We start from the raw sequence: 23,801 nt of genomic DNA, 5'->3' as shown, positions 1-23,801 counted from the left end.
GCCTTAAATAGAATTATAAACCAAGTATTACTACACTGATATATTCACATGTGTCGCTCTCATAGGACATTAAGCGCTCCTCGATGCTAATACAATGCAGCTTGTCAGCTACCGTGTTTCCTCAACACACAGTACCGTCCTCGACCAGTACTGGGAAACACCAACGAGTCTACCCTAGTCATGGGCCAGCCTATCTACAGTCTCACTAGGTGCTCTTCGTGCACGCCCACAATCACTCTCCAGCCTGGTGCTGGCAGAGAACATCAGCCTCACGCTGCTGGGCTTCTATACGAACAAATACAAGGGTAGCGAACCCCTGGCAGGAGCTTCTTGCAACTAGCTAGTTACACTCCCCCGTAGCACCTGACTGTCGGTCGTCTCTTCCTCTAGCCAGTCCCGGGATACGCCGAATTCTGTCACTGCCACTTCACAGGCAGACAGCAAATACTACTCAGTTCCTCTTTGGCGGCGGCTCACTGCTCACGTAAAGCAGAATGGAGTAGAAGGATAATAGGCTGCCCTGAGTAGACTGACTGTCTCCGTACCCCTGCAGCCCTACGTCGCCTCTGTGGATACGGACACGTCATCAGTAAACTGGCCGGTACTTGTGAAACTAGGACATGCCACTTACTGACTCTGACATTAACATACAACTCATATCACGATAGATGGCGCTGATTTCTAGGCGCCACCTCACCAGAGGTCAGCTACAGCGACTCTTCGGGATGACCAAGGCAGGAATCTAAAGTCTCTTGCAGGTATCATACTGCCGCCACCAGATGGCGTCGTCCATTTTATAAGGGTTTAGGGAGCAGACTCACAGATGGCTTTAACGTCGGTGTTGGGTTCGTAACACTCCATCGTTATGGAATCCGAGGCCATGCACTGGACTATATCTAATCCTATCTTAGTGATAGACACCAATGTGTAGCCATGAATAATATAACCTCTCCCACTCTACCAATAACCGTTGGAGTGCCACAGAGCAGCATCTTGGAACCTCTTTTTTTTTTTTTTTTTTTTGAGATATATACAAGAGTTGTTACATTCTTGTACAGCCACTAGTACAGCCACAGCCCCTTGGCCTTTGTCCTACCACGAAGGCTAAAGGGATAGATGGTGGAAAACGACTTTGGCTAGGTTAAGTATTTTTCCATACACGCTTAATTCATGGATACTTAGTGGAACGCTGCCCTACTCCTTATTGACCAAACTGAATTATTCCACTAGCAATCGTGCACTTCTTTATGAAATGTCCTGATTTTAGGACTTCTGTCCTGTCTATTAAGTCAAGCACACCTGTATGTCAAGCATAATATCTCTCATGCTTTCCAAATGTCCCTCGAGGACACTTATCCTGCGTCAAAACCCTTAGTGAGTCTGATACGTTTGATGTTGCTCGCCTCATGAGTTCTTGTTGTTGTTGTTGTGTTGGTTTAGGGGCGACGACGATCGTGGGATCGGATGCGCCCCGGCTGCCCGATACCGGGAAATAGCGGAGGGATGGGGTCCCTATAGTCTCTTCAGGCCATAGACCCTACAATCTCCTCAGGCTATTGTTATTGTTGAGCCTTATGAGTTCTTGTTCTTGTTTTGGCATCCTTCGTGATATTTAGCACCTTTTGAATATCTAGCGACACTGTTGGTGCTACAGTCTCCCCGGCTTGATGCATTCTTTTGATAATTACTTAATTATCCATCTGCCCAGAAAAATAGTACCTCCATATATTTAGGGATTAGTGATAATCTGTAGAATATATATAGACTCTTTTGTTAATGAAAAGTGGATTCTCTTTTAATTGACAACAAATACAGTACAGTTAAGTGTAAATATTCAGAGATTTGTCAAAGTTGATTGAACGTCTGGTATTTGAAGGCAAGCTTCGCCAGCATCGTCAGACACAGGAACAAGATGTAGGTGGTGGTACACGTGTCAGGTCATCTCTCGTGAAGGAACGTTTCTCACACCCACATATTCCAGCAAAGCAATTAATTGTATTCTAAATGAAACCAGATTAACTCTGAGTCCTTGTAAACCATATTCAGCAAAAGTTATATAAAGAATCGAGTTTTCGTATCATATAAATTGCGTGCAGCTTAATACAATAATTTCTGTGGATATTTATTTTATTATGTAATTGCATGTGGGTAGCCTCATTTATGACATGAGAATGTGTGATGTAATGTGGAGATGTCTTCAGTAGAGTGACATGAGATGATACAGATTTCTGGATGCCAGGATGTGTTATAGGCATTAAGGTCCAAGGGTTTAACCATTTTAATATCATTGCACTATAATTATAGTCACTAAAGTGTGGGAGCCCGCTGACATACAACAATTTTTGCTAATAAAAAATAACACGCTAAGTTCCTGTGCTCCTTTGGAGATTTCCTCGAGACAAATAAGAGTAGACTCATGTGGTGAGACCCCGGGGAGTGTACTCCCGGTGAGTGTACCCCCGGGGAGTGTACCCCCGGGGAGTGTACTCCAGGGGAGTGTACCCCCGGGGAGTGTACTCCCGGGGATTGTACTCCAGGGGAGTGTACCCCCGGGGAGTGTACTCCAGGGGAGTGTACCCCCGGGGAGTGTACTCCCGGGGAGTGTACCCCCGGGGAGTGTACTCCCGGGGAGTGTACTCCAGGGGAGTGTACTCCCGGGGAGTGTACCCCCGGGGAGTGTACTCCCGGGGAGTGTACCCCCGGGGAGTGTACTCCAGGGGAGTGTACCCCCGGGGAGTGTACTCCAGGGGAGTGTACCCCCGGGGAGTGTACTCCCGGGGAGTGTACCCCCGGGGAGTGTACCCCCGGGGAGTGTACCCCCGGGGAGTGTACTCCCGGGGAGTGTACCCCCGGGGAGTGTACCCCCGGGGAGTGTACCCCCGTGGAGTGTACTCCCGGGGAGTGTACCCCCGGGGAGTGTACCCCCGGGGAGTGTACCCCCGGGGAGTGTACCCCCGGGGAGTGTACTCCCGGGGAGTGTACCCCCGGGGAGTGTACCCCCGGGGAGTGTACCTAGAACCATGTGGTCATGCATGACCACACCTGGTGTGTCCTGTACGACCACACCTGGTGTGTCCTGCATGACCACACCTGGTGTGTCCTGCATGACCACACCTGGTGTGTCCTGCATGACCACACCTGGTGTGTCCTGCATGACCACACCTGGTGTGTCCTGCATGACCACACCTGGTGTGTCCTGCATGACCACACCTGGTGTGTCCTGCATGACCACACCTGGTGTGTCCTGCATGACCACACCTGGTGTGTCCTGCATGACCACACCTGGTGTGTCCTGCATGACACACCTGGTGTGTCCTGTACGACCACACCTGGTGTGTCCTGCATGACCACACCTGGTGTGTCCTGCATGACACACCTGGTGTGTCCTGCATGACCACACCTGGTGTGTCCTGCATGACACACCTGGTGTGTCCTGTACGACCACACCTGGTGTGTCCTGCATGACCACACCTGGTGTGTCCTGCATGACCACACCTGGTGTGTCCTGCATGACCACACCTGGTGTGTCCTGCATGACCACACCTGGTGTGTCCTGCATGACCACACCTGGTGTGTCCTGCATGACACACCTGGTGTGTCCTGCATGACCACACCTGGTGTGTCCTGCATGACACACCTGGTGTGTCCTGTACGACCACACCTGGTGTATCCTGCATGACACACCTGGTGTGTCCTGCATGACCACACCTGGTGTGTCCTGCACGACCACACCTGGTGTGTCCTGCATGACACACCTGGTGTGTCCTGCATGACCACACCTGGTGTGTCCTGCACGACCACACCTGGTGTGTCCTGTACGACCACACCTGGTGTGTCCTGCACGACCACACCTGGTGTGTCCTGCATGACCACACCTGGTGTGTCCTGCACGACCACACCTGGTGTGTCCTGCACGACCACACCTGGTGTGTCCTGCACATAAAGACAAAATCTTATTTGTACCACATTACCTCACCTTGTATATACTACATGACTACAGTTTGTGTGTATAATAAAAGCACACCTTGTGTGTACCACGCAGCTTGTGTGTAGCTCTTGGCCAAGCTGTGGCTGGCATGTTGTGTGGTACAAAGGTGTGGCTCCGGGTGGAGGAGGAGGCGAGGCAGGCGTCCACCTCCACAGGTGGAGCGCCAGGTCGCCCTAGTCCACCTACTTGCCGAGGCCGGAGTGGGCGTAGGGCTGGTCATCACTCGAGTAACCAAACCTGTGACGCCCGCCGTGGGTGAGGAGGTGTGGCTGCTGCCTCCTGCTGTCCTCCCAACTCTCCAGCCGAGCTGTCCACACACAACAACAACAATCTTTTAACAAAACACATACTTTATTTCTGAAAATTTAACATCAATAAATTACGCTCATAAATAAGCCAGAAAACATCAATAAATTACGCTCATAAATAAGCCAGAAAACATCAATAAATTACGCTCATAAATAAGCCAGAAAAAATCAATAAATTACGCTCATAAATAAGCCAGAAAACATCAATAAATTACGCTCAATTTAGATGAGCATTTAAAACTTTAAAAATCATTTAGTTTGTTTTTAAAGTAAAGTTATTTTCATTACCAGGTTGCAGGTGTATGTTGATGGAGCAGTGTGTAGTGTGAGGTGTTGACTGTTGATGGACCAGTGTGTAGTGTGAAGTGTTGCCTGTTGATGGACCAGTGTGTAGTGTGAGGTGTTGACTGTTGATGGACCAGTGTGTAGTGTGAAGTGTTGCCTGTTGATGGACCAGTGTGTAGTGTGAGGTGTTGACTGTTGATGGACCAGTGTGTAGTGTGAAGTGTTGCCTGTTGATGGACCAGTGTGTAGTGTGAGGTGTTGCCTGTTGATGGACCAGTGTGTAGTGTGAGGTGTTGCCTGTTGATGGACCAGTGTGTAGTGTGAGGTGTTGCCTGTTGATGGACCAGTGTGTAGTGTGAGGTGCTGCCTGTTGATGGACCAGTGTGTATGTTACGGACCCGAGTCCATCGTCGGAGCACGGAGCAGTGACGACAACGCCATCTGTGAGTCCGCTCCCGAAACCCCCTCCAAATGGACGACGCCATCTAGTGAGGACGGGATATACCGGCCACAGGTGCTGGATTCCCGTCTTAATCAGCTCGTAACATAGCCGCTGCTGACCTCTGGTGAGGTGGCGCTTAGACAGCAACGCCATCTATGGAGTGGATAGGTGGACGTTTGTGTCTAAGCCTGTAAGTGAGGTTCCCTAGTCCCAGTACTAATGACGTGTCTGATTACAGAGTCGACCTGGGACTGCTGTATTGGACGATGGATCAGTCTACCCAAGGCAGCCAAGGTCTCTTCACGAGTTTGCTCTGAAGAAGCTGTGAGTCACTCCCGGACGAACTCTGCTGAGAGTATTAGCCTGCCTGTGACGTGGCAGTATCAGGAATTGTCGTATCCGGGGCTGGCTGGTGGAAGAGACTAGCCACTGTGGTGCTTAGTGAGGAGAGTGATCAGCAGGATCACACGAGGCTCCTGCCTAGGGCTCGCAACCCTAGTATCGGTAGTGGAGTGGCCTACACAGCGGAGCTGATCGGAACCTGCCAGCTACATGCTGGATTTGTGGTTGAAGGCCTCCACGACGGAGCACCCAGTGGAACTGTGATTTGGCTGGCCTGTGGCCAGGGTAGATTCGCCAAGAGAATCAAGGAGGATTCATCGTGAGCACCGTGGAGCATCCTGTGTCTTCAGAGGAAGACAAGCTTGTACATAACCATGTAGTAATAACCCCTGTGTGCAACTGTTATATATTTATTTATGGTGGTGGTGAAATTATATATATAAATCAGAGCATTTGTATCCCTCCCCCTTTAATTTAACTTGCGTTACGGAACACATCCCTTGAAAGCCTCTACTAACTTGGGGCCGGATTGCCAATTTCTAATAACATCAGAGAAGAACCCGGTTACGCCCCAGTAGGGCCGTAAGTGTAGTATGAGGTGTTGCCTGTTGATGGACCAGTGTGTAGTGTGAGGTGTTGCCTGTTGATGGACCAGTGTGTAGTGTGAGGTGTTGCCTGTTGATGGACCAGTGTGTAGTGTGAGGTGTTGCCTGTTGATGGACCAGTGTGTAGTGTGAGGTGTTGCCTGTTGATGGACCAGTGTGTAGTGTGAGGTGTTGCCTGTTGATGGACCAGTGTGTAGTGTGAGGTGTTGCCTGTTGATGGACCAGTGTGAGGTGTTGCCTGTTGGAGGAGGGTGGAGTATGAGGTGAGGTGCAGTATGGTGTAGTGTGCACGAGTGCTGACCTCCGTGCTTGGCGAGAAGAGTGAGGAAGTGAGCCGGGTCCAGCACCCCGCCCTGGTCCTGGCTCAGTGCACCAACCTCCTCCACACTCTCCAGGTTGGTCCGCAGCTCATTGAAGAACTTCCTCATGTCGGAGAGCACACCTGTCGGTGCCTGCCACTGTTACCACCTGTGTACCCTCCATGTGCTCTCTTACCTCTCCACTACACACACACATCCACATTATATACTTATATTATATATATATATATATATATATATATATATATATATATATATATATATATATATATATATATATATATATATATGAAAGGTAAGATTAATGATTCTAATACGAATCTTCTCAACATTTCTTATGTTTTTCTTCACTGTCGAGGGAAGGGCTTTTATCCCTGGCCGAAACGTTATGCGAGTTAATGGTTTTGCATGAATGTAAAAATACCAATCTTATGTAATCTCACAAACCCACTGTACCTTCTTGCAATAAATTATTATCATTATTACTAGTGCATCTTGATTTAATTAGAAGAGGATTTCTCCAAATATCATATTTGTTTGAGGTTGGCTAAAAGTAAAAAATACTGCAGAATGTATTGCACTTACTGTAAATTTCCACAACGTTTCGAAACTACAAGTGATGAGACAGGTTGTTGTTTTAGATTTAGCTACTAAGAACGAAATGTCCATATAGCACGGGCTATGGTGAGCCCGTAATTGAGTGCGGTTATTCGCAATATCCTTGTTACTGTGATATTTGGGCCAGTGGGACAAGATGATTGATGAAGATTAAGCCACACAAAAGGTGGCACGGGTATGGATAGCTCGTAAACAATGGGATAGGTTGATTGATTGATAAAGATTAAGCCACCCAAGAGGAGGCACGGGCATGAATAGGTTGTAAGTGGTACAATGGGACAGGACTCATAGACTCTCTCATCTATACTTATCTCAATTATGGTATTTGTGCTTGGGGTTCTACTACCCAAAATCATTTAAGCCTCTAATTACTCAACACAAAGCTGCTATTAGAACAATATCTAACTCTGGCCCCAGACATCACTCGGTACCCCTACTCAAATCTTTGAATATGTTAGATATTAAGTCACTGCACATCCTCTCGTGTGTACTCTATATATTTAAAACTCTGAACTGTAATGTCAATCCTGACCTTAAAAGCTTCCTAGAAAGTTGTAACAGATCCCATGAGCACCACACCAGAAACCAATACCTATTTGATATTCCAAGAGTGCAATTTAACCAAACTAGAAATGCACTACAAATCAAGGGACCCAGAATGTGGAATGACCTTCCTAATCATGTTAAAGGCTGTACCTCTCCCAACCAGTTTAAGATAAAAACTAAGCACTACCTAATAAACTCCATGTAACCTACCTTACCCCCTAAATGTCAACCCATGTTGTCGGAAAATCCGACACCATTTAATAATATCAATACAATTGCAGATATTGTTGCTGCATTGTATACACAAGTTACCCATAGAAAATGTAACTTGTAGTGGGATTTTCCGTCTATAGAAAACGGGATATCATTGCCACATACTATTATAAATTCACCACCTATTATGGTGGGAATTATTCTTAAATATATTAGTCTTTGGACTTTACCATCAAAAAACATCTCATATTAATTAACTTAATTATCAGTATTAAAATAAAGTAAATGTGACCATTCTATCAGTTACTGACATCTCTACAATGTGAGGGAGGCGTCAGTGAGTGAAGGAGTAGTGGTCAGCCATTGTTATTGTTCTTAGACCAGAGGCGCACGGGAGCAAATTCGGCTCCTGTTAATTTCTCTTGGACGAAGTGTTATGGAAACCATAGGTCTTCTATCATCAACACGCTGTCATCAAATACAAGGAAAGTGTTCTGCCGAAACCCGTTTATCTAATAATTTCTGGCCAGTTAAATGTTAGGTAGATAAGGGCGAGCCGGTTAGAATGCGAAATCGCCTCAAAAGGTAATTAAACCATTAAAAGGTAAAATAAACCATTAACAAATACAAAAGGTAATTAAGCCTTGGTCTTTATGGTTCATTGTACAGTGTTTTCTCTGATATAGCTGTCATATATTAGGATTCTGGCTTCATAGCTAGCGCCCTTTTGACGGGTCAAGACGAGGAAGCATGCTTTGTGTATCAGTTACCAGGGTGATGGAAGCCACCTCACACGAGGAAAATTTGGTGTCTACATCCTAGTTATATCTGGTGAACCAAGCCTGCTGTATAATAAGATAAGGAACCCCCTCAATGTATTCTTATATATGTAGTTTAATACTGTAGTTTGATTGGCTGCATATATATAAATTCAATATAACCCCCCCCCCTAATGTGTAGTGGATCGATTTGTGAGATTATTGCAGAAATACAGTCCACTTAACATCCTACCAATTGCTATCGAAATATATAAATTAATGTAAATATAAATTCATATAAATTAAATAAATATAAATCTCACAGGTCGGTGCCCACATATGTCTTGATATTATAACGATGCTGTTTGTCGACCAACTTGTATAACTGCTGATTTCTGCCATTTACCCCCCCCCCCACCCTTTTTTAACTCCTTTTTTAACACAATTTATACTTTAATCTCAATTACTACTAAGTTTTAGTCTAAGTTTTTTTTCCCTTCACCTTGCCTGAAACGCTGTGCGTATTAGTGGCTTTAGGTATTGTATGTACTAGCTCTCTCTATAAATCCAACATTACGTTTGTAACTCATCTCAATGTTTGTACTTTTACCTGAATAAACATTTGAATTTGAACTAACAGTGACCAGTGTAACATTAACAGTGAGCAGTGTAACATTAACATTGACCAGTGTAACACAAACAGTGACTAAAATAAAAGGTGCCGCTAAGACACTGCCTCTCACTGACCTAAGCTAAAATAATTGGTGTAAGAAGACGACCTCTTACCGAGGCCTACATCCATGGTGGGAACCTTCCCGTCTGATCTCTTGGAGGGCAGGCTGTGGCGAGGGCTGCTAGGCAGGCTGTGGCGAGGGCTGCTAGGCAGGCTGTGGCGAGGGGCGGCAGAGAGGGGGTCGTCACCAGGGTCGTCCAGGGATTCAGATTGGTCTCCCATCAGCCCCTGCAGCCAGCGGACCATCCGGGAGGTGTCGCTGGAGATGGAGGCGTCGTGGGCGGCCGGCGCTGTGAAGGACCTCTCCCGTCTAGTCGGGTCCAGGGGTTCTGATGTGTGGATCAAGTTCAAGTAAGTTTATAGGGAAAAGGAAGCACATCTCTAAAGGATAGATTAGCTTAGGCCATTTGTACCCTCGTCTATATAAGGTCCCTCAAGGGCTCACAAACCCATACAGTACACAATTATTAATCATATTCTACATCTCACATTCCAATGGTAATCACATGACATACTGTGAGATCTCTTATTGATGATGCTGCCCCTGTCATGCCTTGTAAAGACAGGCTAAACAAGCTGGAGAAGGTACAAAATGAAGTCATGAGAATAATTCCAAGATTATTTTCATGGATCCTAGGGGTCTCGTAGCCTGGTGGATAGCGCGCAGGACTCGTAATTCTGTGGCGCGGGTTCGATTCCCGCACGAGGCAGAAACAAATGGGCAAAGTTTCTTTCACCCTGAATGCCCCTGTTACCTAGCAGTAAATAGGTACCTGGGAGTTAGTCAGCTGTCACGGGCTGCTTCCTGGGGGTGGAGGCCTGGTCGAGGACCGGGCCGCGGGGACACTAAAGCCCCGAAATCATCTCAAGATAACCTCTCAAGGGGTGGAGGCCTGGTCGAGGACCGGGCCGCGGGGACACTAAAGCCCCGAAATCATCTCAAGATAACCTCTCAAGATGGCCCAAGGAAAACTATTATTGAGATAATGATATGATTGAACATACAGAGTATTGGAGATATAATTTCTGAGATAAATGAAGCTTCGACAATTAGAATAAGGAAGGGCAAGGGGGCTAATTAATTAATCCTCTAACTTCAAAAGGTGAGAAGAAATGAATAATACGTGTGAAAGCATAATAAGATCCTTATGTTCTAATGTGATCTCCAATAATATGATGCATGATGTCCTTCAAGAATGTATTTCATTGCCAAAAAAACAATTAACACTAGCAAGAGAGGAATACAGAGAAGATGCAGCAATTTTTCCCATATGATCCCAGGCACTTAGATACGCTGCGCTTTGCCAATTCATTGACAATCGACACTGCCTTATCCACAGCCCTCCCCACATTTTATGTCATTGAGAAACAATAGCCGTGAGCTGTGCAGAATTATCCACACCATGCACAAACAGACAAGAAATATACTGGATTTGCAACAATGACAGGTTAATGTTGGAAAACATAACCACACTGATGAATGTCATACCTGAGACACACAGATTAACATTCACAGAAAAGCTACCAGCGATACATGAGTATTGTGAGGAAAAACAAAACTGGATAATGACCAGAACTCAGGAACTGGCAGTTTAAAGAGCCACAGCAGTAGTGTGGAGGGAGAGTGTATCGTGGTACATAACACCAGCAATATTACAGAGCCAGAAAATATTAACAATGAGAGCAACAGTGGGAAAGAATGCATAAACGAAGGAATTAGGACAAGATGGGTTCCAATAAAGAGGTGGCCAAGACAAGCACAGGTATAAATAACCGGAAAAAAATAAAAAAATAAAAATAATTTCAAATTCTATGCAGAAGGAATATGCAAATATGGGCAAAAAAGGAGCAAAATGCACGGTTATCACCAGAAATAAATATATCTCTGATATCCCCAGAGTCAGGCTAAATCTGTGCAAACACACCATGCAAATAAAATGGCCCAGTCTTTGGAACTCATTCCCTGATGAATTAAAAAATGTTCCAACCTATACCTTGTTCAAAAGTAAAATAAAAAAGCACCTAATTACATCCTCATAGTTTCCTACCTTGTGCTTCAAACTCACACTCTTCTGCTACTACCCACTTCCCCAATATTAGTAATTAAGACTAATTAATTATTTCACCTCTACCAGTGTAATCACCTCTGTCAATTTTTATTGTTTATATAAGACCTTGCTACAATGTACTTTTTCACCTTATCTGATATGTTAGATTAAGGACCTGCCCGAAACGCTATGAGTGTTAGTGGCTTTGCAAGAATGTAAAAATGTCACTCAAATGTACTCTCACCAACCCATTGTACCTTCTTGTAAATAAAATATTATTATTATTATTATTATGAAAGTTTAGTTTAGTTCATTTATTATGCACCCCATACCCATCTTGTGGGCAGTAGTGGAAAGGGTTACAGAGGCACATAATGGGCTCAGGGACTGAACCCCACAATTCATTTAGCTAAGCAAGTTACAATCTTGATGAGCTAGTTACAAAATTTAATATAAGTCATCACATCAACAATGGGTTCGAGATCGACCTCAAGTACAGGTTCTAAATTAAGCAACTGACATATGTGGAGAGCTAGTGTCAAAATTTATATGTTTATCCTGCACACCGCCCCCCATCCAGTGGGAAGCGGTGGATAGGTTACAATCACTTAGTTACTACCTACAGTTAGCAAACTGGGGATATTTGGCTAAAATTTCTGGTAGCAGATCATTTTGAATGAAATATTGACACATCGCTGGAACATTGGTTATAGAATTGTCTCTAAATTCACGTATCTTTTCGCACTCCATCACATAGTGACGGAGGGTGTGCGAATAATTTTGTTGACACAATTGACGGGAAGACTTATATGATATTACTGAATTTCTTTTAGAGGCAGAAACAGAGTAGAACATATAAGGGAGAGGAACAGGCAGATAGAACCACTGCAGGATTACAGAGGGGGACGGAGATATTCACTAGACTGGAATACGTGGTCATCATCAACAAGCACACAGGTACTACACCACACTACACCACACTACTACCAAAACTGGACGAAACACTACCAAAACAGTCCCCCCCCCCACCATTGGATGATGGTGGAGATGGGAGAGAACTACCAAATCCCACCAGAAGTGACACACAATATAGGAAATCATACAATATAGAGATACAAAATAAAATCCTTGATAACTTAGCAAACCCAGTACCAGATATTATCTTCCTTGGAGACTTCAATCAACCCAATTTAAAACGGAGAATAGTAAACAATAACATTATAGCAGGAAATCAACCTAGAAATAACCAACCGCAGGTCAGAGAACTACTGAGATTCTGTGACAAATTATTGCTCAATCAGTAGAGTACAGAACCAACTAGGAACGAAAACACGCTGGACCTGATATTTACAAACAATAATAAGCTAATCAGAGACATTACAATCTCAGATACTACATACTCAGACCACAAGCTCATTGAAGTGCAAACTAACATTAATAACGGTAGTAGGCCCAAGAACAACAACAAGCGAGAAGGGTTATTCAATCAATTAAATTTCAACAATAAGAGGATCGACTAGGAAAAACAAATATAGACCTCGCAAACATTCAATGGGAAACGGTTTTAAGCGACAAATCGTTATTATAAGTATTACCTAAACAGGAGGATGGGCTGCAATATTACTACATTTATATTTAAAGAATCTCAATAAAATATTTACCATTAAATAATAGTTACAACAATCATTATTCTTCATAAGTTAAGCTAGGCTAATAATTGATTATGAATGCCAATTGAACCAATAGAAAACCATGTAAATATCTGCATGTAATTAATATATATAATTATTATGTGTCTTATAAATACAAATAAACAAAAGGAAAAATAAACATTGCGGAAGATAAAGATGCAGCCATCTCTTGTTACACTTTGAACTCTCACTTTAGTTTTATTTAAAAACTGTTAAATGTTTAAATTAATTAATGTAGATTAATGTTGATCTTTGATGGTATTTCTAACATGGGGGTTAGAAATACTAGTGCTCGGACGAGTTCTTTTTCCAAGTTTCTGAAAGATAACGGATTATATGCCAGTAGTTATTGTGCTGCCGTGTGGCTCTCATGTATGATATCGAGTTACGCCCACTCCTTTGTCTTTTTTCAGAACTGGGAAGTTGCATTACTTTCATCCTGTATTGTAGTTGAGGCTTCCCTGTTTCAACTCCTATCCTCATATCTTTAATTTTTCAGGGACAAAGTCTAGTATCCGTTTCTCAGATTATTTTTGGAGACTGTCCAGTTTGTCTTATAATGTACTGCAGTCCTCCTCATTTCTGATTTAGTTTCATGAGCTGAGCATCGTTAGCAAACATTGATAAGAATGAGCTTACTTCCTATGTTAAATTGTTTAACATGACTGCCGTGTTCCTGAAAGCCTCTCTTTCACCCACTTTAGTACACTCCCTGATATACCAGCCTGTTCTTAGTGGGCCAGCCAGAGGTTTAGGGCCGGACAGAAATATCCCTGAACAAAAACATACTATATTCTAGTTTGCATAGGAATCGCATGTGGGTAACAGTGTCAAAATCTTTCTGGCAGTCAATAAAAATGCAGTCTATGCAGCACTCTCTCCCCTGTTCGATGGGAAGAGTGAGAGAGAGAGAGAACTGGATGGACACAACTCTATTTTTTAAAGTTGTATGTCTATCCAACTTTAATAAGTTGGTCAAGCGGGACTTCCATTGTTGAATCCATGTTGATGCTTGGAAACAAAATTAATAAGTTCTAAGTGTTCTTCTGGTCTCCTTCTAGTAAGTCTTTTTAATATCTTACAAGGAATATTTGCTAGCGATGCGGGCCTGAAGTTCAGTGGTTTCTGTCATTCTACTTTTTTGTGAAGGTGCTACATTAGCCACAACAAGCCCCTGCAGTTGTTACCATACTGCCTGTGGTGTCACTTCCATCTCCACCAGCCTTCTTCTGGTAGTGCCTGATTTAATAAAAATCTTAGACCTACTTTCATCTTATCAACTTCCTAGAAGTTTTTATCGAGTTCATCGCACGCATTCTTGTCATTCTTTGTGTACCCTCCTTCTCTTTTGTGTAGCTGGGATGGGTGAGCGAGACAGTTTACCGCTCTTGAGCCGATGGAGGTATGGTATATTCACGGTGACTGGCTTCGTCTAAAATTTGTGTGGTTATTTTTCCCTGTACACCTAGCAGTAAATATGTACACAACAGTGTACTTATTTACAACTAGGTTAGCAGAGACATCAGATGGAAGGAATCGCGTACAAACGCTTCTGAACTATCGTTGTAATGGACCCCGGGACTTTTCCCTGTGACCCGAGTGAGTAGATCACTGTGGCTCTAAACGTTAGTTCTTAATGCTCATGCTTTGGTGCGGTGCGTCGTGCGTCGTGACGTAATGTGAAGAAAGAGGTGGAAGTGAGCCCCGGCCGCAGTTGCGAGGCTTCCATCCCTACACATGTGCACTCACCAGTGTACTGAAGGACCAGAGCTGCACACCCAGGCAGGCATGGCGGCTCCACAACATACCTGAGAGGAGGGGCAGGACGAGGGAGGCACCATAACTGATGAGAGGCAGCAACACCAACACCTTCACCACCATGCCACACCAGCACTGCTCCCCTCACGCCCGGCTTCCCTCAAGCAATGCTGGATTCTCACAGGCAGGTGATGGGCGTAGGCCACTTCACGGGTTCGTCGGACTGGTATTGTGTGCGTGGGATAGAGTTGTGTGCGTGGGATAGATGATGTGGGCGTGGGAAAGGTGTTGAAGGCGTGGGAGAGGTGTGGCAGGCGTGGAACAGATACTGGTGGCGGTTAGCAGCTCGAGCCTTAGTGAGGCTCCCTCAGATACTCTCTCTCTTATGTACATGGCGTCTCCCTCCACCTTCCTCCTGCCCACTCACGTCTCACGGTACTTGTTCTGTGTGTCTGCAAATATATTTACATATATTTACAAATAAGGAAATAGAGTTAATAGTGACACTATCCAACGATCGTTCACAGTTGACAAATCTTAAAGAATATTACAATACTGACAAAATTATCTTAATCCCTTCTGGGCAGGTGAGATGACGTCATCAGAAAGGCGTGCAATGATTGGCTGATCTAGTCTGATGGGCGGGTCTGGACACTGGTAAACAACCTACGTCACAGCTTTAATTAAATCTTCAGTCTCCAGCAATGTCGATCTGGACGACGCTAAAACATTATTCACTTGTCAACTTCTGAGGCGTATGCCCGAAACGCTATGCGCGCTAGTTAGTGGCTGCACATGAATGTAAGAACTCTTGTATAAATAAATAAATACAAATTTAGGCTGTGAATAAAATATAGAAAATAGAAGGATATAAAGCCAACTTTCTTTCCATTTGGTCACCATTATAAGGGCACAGACATTATAGTTATCCCGTGTCCTCTCGCGTGTCGGGACATCAACACTAGCAATGTCCTATAATGCGTCTTTGGAAACAAACATTTGAATTGTCCCGTGTCCTTTGAAGTCTGTTGGGACACCGATATTATAACTGTCATGTGTCCTCTGACGTATGATGGAACACAGATAATAACTGCCATTTCCTGTAAGGATTGTTGTGACACCAACATTATGGCTCGTCATATGTCATCACCTGTGTGTGGACACCGACGGTATAAGTCGTGTGTCCTCTCGTGTGTTGGGACACCATAACACTTGTGATGTTATGTGATGAAACTTATTAAATTACCTTTTTAACTGAATTGACAGGGGTGGACAAAGACAATAGACTTTTCTAGGTTTGTTTGCTTATTTAATAATAATAATAATAATAATAATAATAATAATAATAATAATTTATTTACAAAAAGGTACAAGGGGTTGGTGGGATTACATTAGAGTGATTTTTTACGTTTTTGCAAAGCCACTAACACGCATAGCGTTTCGGGCAGGTCCTTAATCTAACAAAGCAGGTAAGGTGAAAAAGTGCATAGTAGCAAAGCTTTATATAAACAATATATATTGACAGAGCTGCACGGGAGACATCTCCCGTCCACGAGGCTAACCATAGCCCGTGCTTCTTGCCCCGCTCCTGTGCCAGGTAAGTTACGGGCTCACCATAGCCCGTGCTTCTTGCCCCGCTCCTGTGCCAGGTAAGTTACGGGCTCACCATAGCCCGTGCTTCTTGCCCCGCTCCTGTGCCAGGTAAGTTACGGGCTCACCATAGCCCGTGCTACTTGGATCTTGTTCCAAGTAGCTGAATCTCTAACAACAACAAACGACAGAGCTGCAAGTTACAGTTTAACAACAAGTTACAGCCCCGCTCCTGTGCCAGGTAAGTCCACAACGGGCTCGCCATAGCCCGTGCTACTTGGAACTTTTTGTTCCCCAGTAGCTGAATCTTAAACAATAACAAAACAGAGCTGACAGAGCGGGGGTTGACAGCCCTGCTCCTGTGCCAGGTAAGTCCACTACGGGCTCATCACAGCTGAAGGGAGCTGAACCTCACAACCCTGGAAAACAGAAGAGTAAGGGGAGACATGATAACCACCTACAAAATTCTCAGGGGAATTGACAGGGGTGGACAAAGACAAACTCTTCAGCACGGGTGGGACACGAACAAGGGGACACAGGTGGAAACTTAGTACCCATATGAGCCACAGAGACATTAGAAAGATTTTTTTCAGTGTCAGAGTGGTTAACAAATGGAGTGCATTAAGTAGTGTTGTGGTGGAGGCTGACTCCATACACAATTTCAAATGTAGATATGACAGAGCCCAATAGGCTCAGGAATCTGTACACCAGTTGATTGACGGTTGAGAAGCGGGACCAAAGAGCCAGAGCTCAACCCCCGCAAACAAAACTAGGTGAGTACAGCCTGTGTTACTTGGAACGTTTTGTTCCGAGTAGCTGAATCTAAAACAACAACAACGACAGAGCTGATTACACTGGTAGAGATGAAATGCTTAATTAGTCTTAAGTACTAATATTGAGGAAGTAGGTAGTACAAGAACAGTGTGAATTTGAAGCACAAGATACGAAACTATGAGGATGTAATTAGGTATTTATGTGCCATTATGTGCTCTCCTGGGGGAGAGCACATAATGGGGGCCATGAGAGTAGGGGCACATAATATCTGATTTTAGAAAATATACCGACCATTTTTTAGACTTTTTTTTACCAATATGTTGTATGTGGGTGCTGAAATTCAATCTCTTGCCTATGTATAGGCCAAGAAAATTCCCTTCAAATTTCTACCAAATAAAATGTAGGTCTTGTCTATGTTTAGTGTGAGTTTGTTGGTCGACATCCACGAGTGGACTTTTTTTTTAATTCATTGACAATATGAATAATCCACACACTGACTGTGTGGGTTAGGGTCAGAATAGATGTAGGTAGTATCGTCAGCAAATAGAATGGAAATAGCAAATAGAAATAGAATAGATTTAAGAATGTTAGAAACATTTGCCAAGTCATTGATGTGTATAAGAAATAAGAGAGGTCCCAAGATGCTGCCCTATGGCACCCCTATTGTCAATGGTAGAGTAGTGGAGGCTTTGCTATTGATGGTTACATATTGGTGTCTCATTGGGATAGGAATGAATATAGTCCAGAGCAAGGCCTTGGATACCATAGTAGTGAAGTTTAAGTAAGAGGTAGTTATGGTTTACAGTATCAAAGGCCTTTCTCAGGTCAATGAGGAGGCAAATTGGGAACTCGATTTTGCCAAGGGCTGTGTAGAGTATATTAAGCAGACTAATAATGGCATCAGTGGTACTCTTTTGGGAACGGAAGCCAAACTGGCAGGGACTTGAGTTGAGTTTTGATATGTTGAATTTTACAAAGTAGGAATAGAGCTGTTTGTAAATAATTTATTCAAATATTTTTGAAAGTATAGATATATTTGTTATTGGTCTGTAATTGTTTATGTCAGCCGTCTCACCTCCTTTATGAACTGGCGTCACTCGTGCTTTTTTAAGGATATCAGGGAAGATATGACAGTCTAGAGATTTGTTGAATAGTAGAGCTATGGGTGGTGCAGGAACAGGGGCAGTACTCTTATATATCATAGATGGTCATTAATGCTCCCAGCTTTGGCTTTAAGTGATTGAATTATTTATATAATGTCTGTCGGGCTTACTGGTAAAAGTAGTAGAGATTCATGTGCATAATTAATATGCATAACTCCATAGTGGGGGGATTATGTTGTTGTAATATTTATTAAATTTATAATTAGTTCAATCATTGTTTATTTATAGATTTAACTAAAACTCAAACGTAAACATTTGATCAATTAAATTAACAAAAACATTAATTTAATAAATACTCAATTCTGTTCTATTGCAATATAAACTAACACTACAACCCACCAACTGTGGTTTTATCTGGAATTATTGCTATAAAACACAGCCTATTAACTAAAATTAAATATAGAGTCCACTATTGAAGGTAAATTAGAATAAATTAACTCCAACACATAATAGTAACAAGGTTGCTGATTTGTGGAATCAATTGCAACGAAACATAATAGAAGTAGGATCCCTTGTTTGTTTCAAGCGTAGGTTAGACATATAGATGAATGAGTTTGGATGGATATAAATAGGAACTGCCTTATATGGGCCAATAGGCCTTCTGCAGTTCTCTTCATTCTTGTTCTTATAATCCCACAACAGCAGCAGCAGCAGCAGCAGCCTCAGCTGTAGAAACAGGTCGTCCTGTAGTCTGTGATAGACAGAGACTACAGGACGACCTGGAGGAATGGTCTAGAAAATGGCTACTAAATTACTCATTACTCATTACTCATTACAAATTACTCAAATGGCTACTAAATGGCGAATTACTCATTATTGCTAACTAAGATAATTAGACGAGCCAAAACTAATTACTACGAAGATAAATTTACTCAAATAAAGAGCAACATTAAACAAACTTGGAGCACAATTTCACAAATATTGGGATCAAAGAAATCTTTAAATAACAAACCGACTCTCCTGTCTAATAACGATGGTCAGCTTTCAGCCTCTGATTCTGCTATTGAGTTCAATAGGTTCTTCTCTTCCATTGGTTCATCCCTTGCAAATGATATTCCATCTTCCAGTACTGACATTAAGGACTATCTTACAGGTAACTATCCACAGTCTCTGTACCTAAAGCCTATTAATTCCACTGACGTCAATGAGATAATCCTTTCCCTTAAAACCAAGTCTGGTGCCCTTGAGGAGATACCAACTTTAATATACAAAAAAGCCTCCAGATCTTTAGCCCCTGCTATTGCTTTGCTCTTCAACAAGTCACTTGAACTCCAAACCTTTCCAGATATTCTAAAAAAAGCGAGAGTAACGCCTGTCCACAAATGTGGTGATCCCACAGATGTTAACAACTACAGACCTATATCAATCCTGCCAAACTTGTCAAAAATTTTTGAAAAACTTATATACAAGCAGCTTTACTCATATCTAGCCAAACTCAATATACTTAGCCCTTGCCAATATGGCTTCAGACCCAAAAAAAGCACTAACGATGCACTCATTAGTATGCTTAACTCGATTCATACAGCCCTTGATAAAAAGGAGCTCCCTGTTGGGTTATTTGTGGACCTGCGTAAAGCTTTTGATACTGTCAACCACCATAACCTTCTTCTTAAATTACATCATTATGGAGTCAGAGGGCACTCCCTACAATACCTCGAGTCCTACCTTACTGACAGGCTCCAATATGTTTCTGTGAATAATACAATTTCTCCCACCCTACCCATCAACATTGGTGTTCCTCAGGGCAGCATACTTGGCCCTCTCCTCTTTCTCATCTACATTAATGACCTTCCAAATGCCTCCCAACACCTCAAACCAATTCTATTTGCTGACGACACAACCTTCATTTACTCCAGTCCTGACCCTCTTGCTCTAAATGCCACAGTAAATACTGAGCTAAATAAAGTCCATCATTGGCTAACTGCCAACAAACTCACCCTTAACATTGACAAAACCTTCTATATTCTGTTTGGCAATAAATCCTCTAGTCTTATAAATCTCAAAATAAACAATACCCAAATTTGTAACAAATTAGATGGCAAATTCCTTGGCATTCTCATTGACAACAAGCTGAATTTCCAGGGACACATTCTAAATATATCAAAAAAAGTTTCAAAAACTGTGGGCATTCTTTCTAAGATCAGATATTATGTACCACGCCCTGCTCTAGTGACTCTCTATTACTCCCTTATCTATCCTTATCTCAACTATGGTATTTGTGCTTGGGGTTCTACTACCCAAAATCACTTACGTCCTCTAATTACCCAACACAAAGCCGCTATTAGAACAATATCCAACTCTGGCCCCAGACATCACTCGGTACCCCTACTCAAATCTCTTAATATGTTAGATATTAAGTCACTGCACATTCTCTCATGTGTATTATACATATATAAAACGCTAAACTATAATGCCAATCCTGATCTTAAAAGCTTCATAGAAGGTTGTAACAGAACCCATGAGCACCACACCAGAAATAAATACAGTTTTGATATTCCTAGAGTACGTCTTAATCAAACTAGAAATGCTCTGCAAATCAAGGGGCCCAGAATGTGGAATGACCTTCCCAACCATGTTAAAGACTGTCCCTCTCTCAACCAGTTTAAGATAAAAACTAAACACTACCTAATAAATTCCCTGTAATCTACCTCACTCCTCTATTGTCAACCCATGTCTGTTATTTTCTTTTTTTTTTTCTTTTTTGTAATCAACACTGTTTGGCAACCTATTGTATTTGTGCTGCTTTTTCAGTCATGTTCCCCCTTTTTTTTTTATCTTTATTTGTATTTGTTCTCAACATCTTTTATTCTTTATGCTCAATTAGTATTAAGTTCTAGATATTAATGTTTTTCTTGCCCGAAACGCATTGCGTAATAGTGGCTTTAGGCATTGTATGTACTAGCTCTATCTATATATCAATCCATTAATGTAACATCACTTGTATGTATATACCTTACCTGAATAAACATCTGAATCTGAATCTGAATCTAAAGTAAAACTCAGAGATACCAATGTTCTTTAATATACTTACTAATCTCTCTCATCTCATTTTTTTCTTGCAATGTATCTGTTATCACTATAAATTTTGCTAGAATTTACCTACTTAAAATTATCTGTTAGATTAAGGACCTGTCCGAAACGCTGCGCGTACTAGTGGCTTTACAAGAATGTAAATACCATGCTATGTATCCTCACAAACCCAATGTACCTTCTTGTATATAAATAAAAAATAAATAAAACTCAGGAAAGTGTACAGTAATGAAATTAGGCGAAGGGAGCAGGAGGCTGAACACAATGTGCCATCTGGGAGGTGATATCCTGCAAGAATCACATAGAAAGATCTGGGGGTTGATATCACACCGAATCTGTCCAAAGAGGCCCACAACAAAAGGATATCATCAGCGGCATATGCTAGATTGGCCAACATAAGAACTGCCTTTGGAAACTTGTGTAAGGAATCGTTCAGGACCTTAAATTGTATACCACTTATGTAAGACCAATGCTGGAGTATGCAGGACAAAGACAAACTATTTAGCACGGGTGGAACATGAACAAGGGAACACAGGTGGAGACTTCGTGCCCGAGTGAGCCACAGAGACACTTGAAAAAAAAAATCAGTGTCAGCGTAGTTAACAAATGGAATGCATTAGACAGTGATGTGGTGGAGGCTGACTCCATACACAGTTTCAAGTGTAGATATGATAGAGCCCAATAGGCTCAGGAACCTGTACACCTGTTGATTGACAGTTGAGAGGCGGGACCAAGGTGCCAGAGCTCAACCCCCGCAAGCACAACTAGGTGAACTGTAAGAGCTGGAAGGCAAGGAAGAACCCTCAGAAGATGTTTACGTTATCCAGTGGAGAGAGGAGTGAATGGGAGGGCAGCCGGCGATGACCCGCGGGTCCCAGCTAATGGCCATTACCGATAATGGAACAGACTAACAAGATCACCTCCAGGGGGTAGTCCTGATGTAAACACTGTAGTGACCAGCACGGGGGTGCCTGAGGGGAACACAAGTGGTGGTGGTGGTGACGGGTGTTATGAAGCTCCAGGTAGCCTAATGTTTACACTATCAGTACACAGTACAGTATAACCCGCACAAAGGCGCACCTCACCAGGCATAGCAGTCAGTATTTATTGTTATTATTTTATTACTATTATTATTATTTTATTATTATTATTATTTTATTATTATTATTATTATTATTATTTTATTATTATTATTATTATTTTCTACCACAGACGTGGCCACACATTTACAATGCTAATCAGCATATATACATTTTCTTCTGTCCTCCATGGACAGGGTTAGAGATGTGTTAAACATATAGTTCAGGGGTTTATTGAACAATCAACCACAGAAGGTGATTGTAGTGCTTTTAAAATGCTAGACTAAGCTGCATACGTAAATACATAGATAAACAGATTTATGTATGCTACATAAAGTGTTCAATGTGTCTTTTCCATAGTATCATTAATGTGCATTTACAAAGGTGAAATGTTATTCTGATCAGCTTCCACATATACTTTATACACACACATATACATACATATACATAGATACATACATACATATATATACAGCCAAAGCGCAACCCCCGCAAGCACAAATAGGTGAGTACACACATACATACACATACATTTGTCTCTTACACTAACAGGGTGAGATAGCTGTTAGAGAAACTAGTGTCCAATTGTCCAGTGTAGTGAAACGTAACCACTGAAGGTGATCAAGATCCTTTTACAAGCTCAGGTTATATAGTTACATCACATACTGTGGGAACCGACCTGTGAGATTTATATTTATTTAATTTATATGAATTTATATTTACGTTAATTTGTATACTTCGATAGCAATTTGTATAATGTTAAGTGAACTGTATTTCTGCAATAATCTCATAATCTCACAAATCGATCCTCTACACATTAGGGGGGGTTTATATTAATTGAATTTATATATATGCAGCCAATCAAACTACAGTATTAACTACACATTATTAAACATTGAAGAGGTTCCTTATCTTATTTGTACAGCAGGCCTTAGTCCATCAGGTATAACCAGGATGTAGACACCACATTTTCCCTCTTTGAGGTAGCTTCCATCACCCTGGTAACTGATGCACAAAGCATGCTTCCTCGTCTTGACCTGTCAAAAGGGCGCTAGCTGTGAAGCCAGAATCCTAGTATATGACAGGTATATCAGAGAAAACACTGTACAAGGAACAATGAAGACCTGGCTTAATTACCTTTAGTATGAGGCTATCTCGTGCTCTAACCGGTTCACCCTATATCCACTGACATTAATGGCCATAAATGAAAGATAAATGGGTTTCGGAAGAACACTTAACTTGAATTTGTTGACAGCGTGTTGAAGATGGTACACCTTTGGTTTCCATAACACTACATCCAAGTAAAATTAACAGGAGCCGTATTTGCTCCCGTGAGCCTCTGGTCTAATATCAACAATGGCTGCCCCTCCCTCACCCTGACGCCACTGGCCTACATTGTCCAGATGTCAATAAGTGATAGAAGGGTCACATTTACTCTACTTTAATACTGATAATTAAGTTAATTTATATGAGATGTTTTTATGATGGTAAAGTCCAAAGACTAATGTAT

At 42.4% G+C, this 23,801-nt stretch overlaps 1 protein-coding gene across 3 annotated transcripts; it reads right to left on the bottom strand.

Moving 5' to 3' along the window:
* Nucleotides 1-1,752: 1,752 nt before the first annotated feature.
* On the bottom strand, nt 1,753-22,751 carry LOC123764056 (uncharacterized). Of its 3 annotated transcripts, none has more exons than XM_045751547.2 (4): nt 14,706-15,846; nt 9,173-9,487; nt 6,272-6,412; nt 1,753-4,295 (listed from the first exon to the last, which is right to left on the bottom strand). In XM_045751547.2, exons 1-4 carry the CDS (start codon nt 14,776-14,778, stop codon nt 4,171-4,173), a joined length of 654 nt encoding a protein of 217 aa, XP_045607503.2. In that variant the 5' UTR covers nt 14,779-15,846; the 3' UTR covers nt 1,753-4,170. The 3 variants fall into 3 exon arrangements, with proteins under 3 accessions (XP_045607503.2, XP_069185968.1, XP_069185969.1); XM_069329867.1 differs by having other exon boundaries at nt 9,212-9,487; nt 14,706-15,838; XM_069329868.1 differs by lacking the exon at nt 14,706-15,846 and adding an exon at nt 22,133-22,751 and having other exon boundaries at nt 3,310-4,295.
* Between the last annotated feature and the right edge of the window lie 1,050 nt (nt 22,752-23,801).

Source organism: Procambarus clarkii, chromosome 23 (assembly GCF_040958095.1).
Source record: "Procambarus clarkii isolate CNS0578487 chromosome 23, FALCON_Pclarkii_2.0, whole genome shotgun sequence".
In the NCBI taxonomy this organism is placed as follows: domain Eukaryota; kingdom Metazoa; phylum Arthropoda; class Malacostraca; order Decapoda; family Cambaridae; genus Procambarus; species Procambarus clarkii.
Note: the sequence above shows the minus strand (reverse complement) of the source record. Positions and strands in the feature narration are given on the sequence as shown.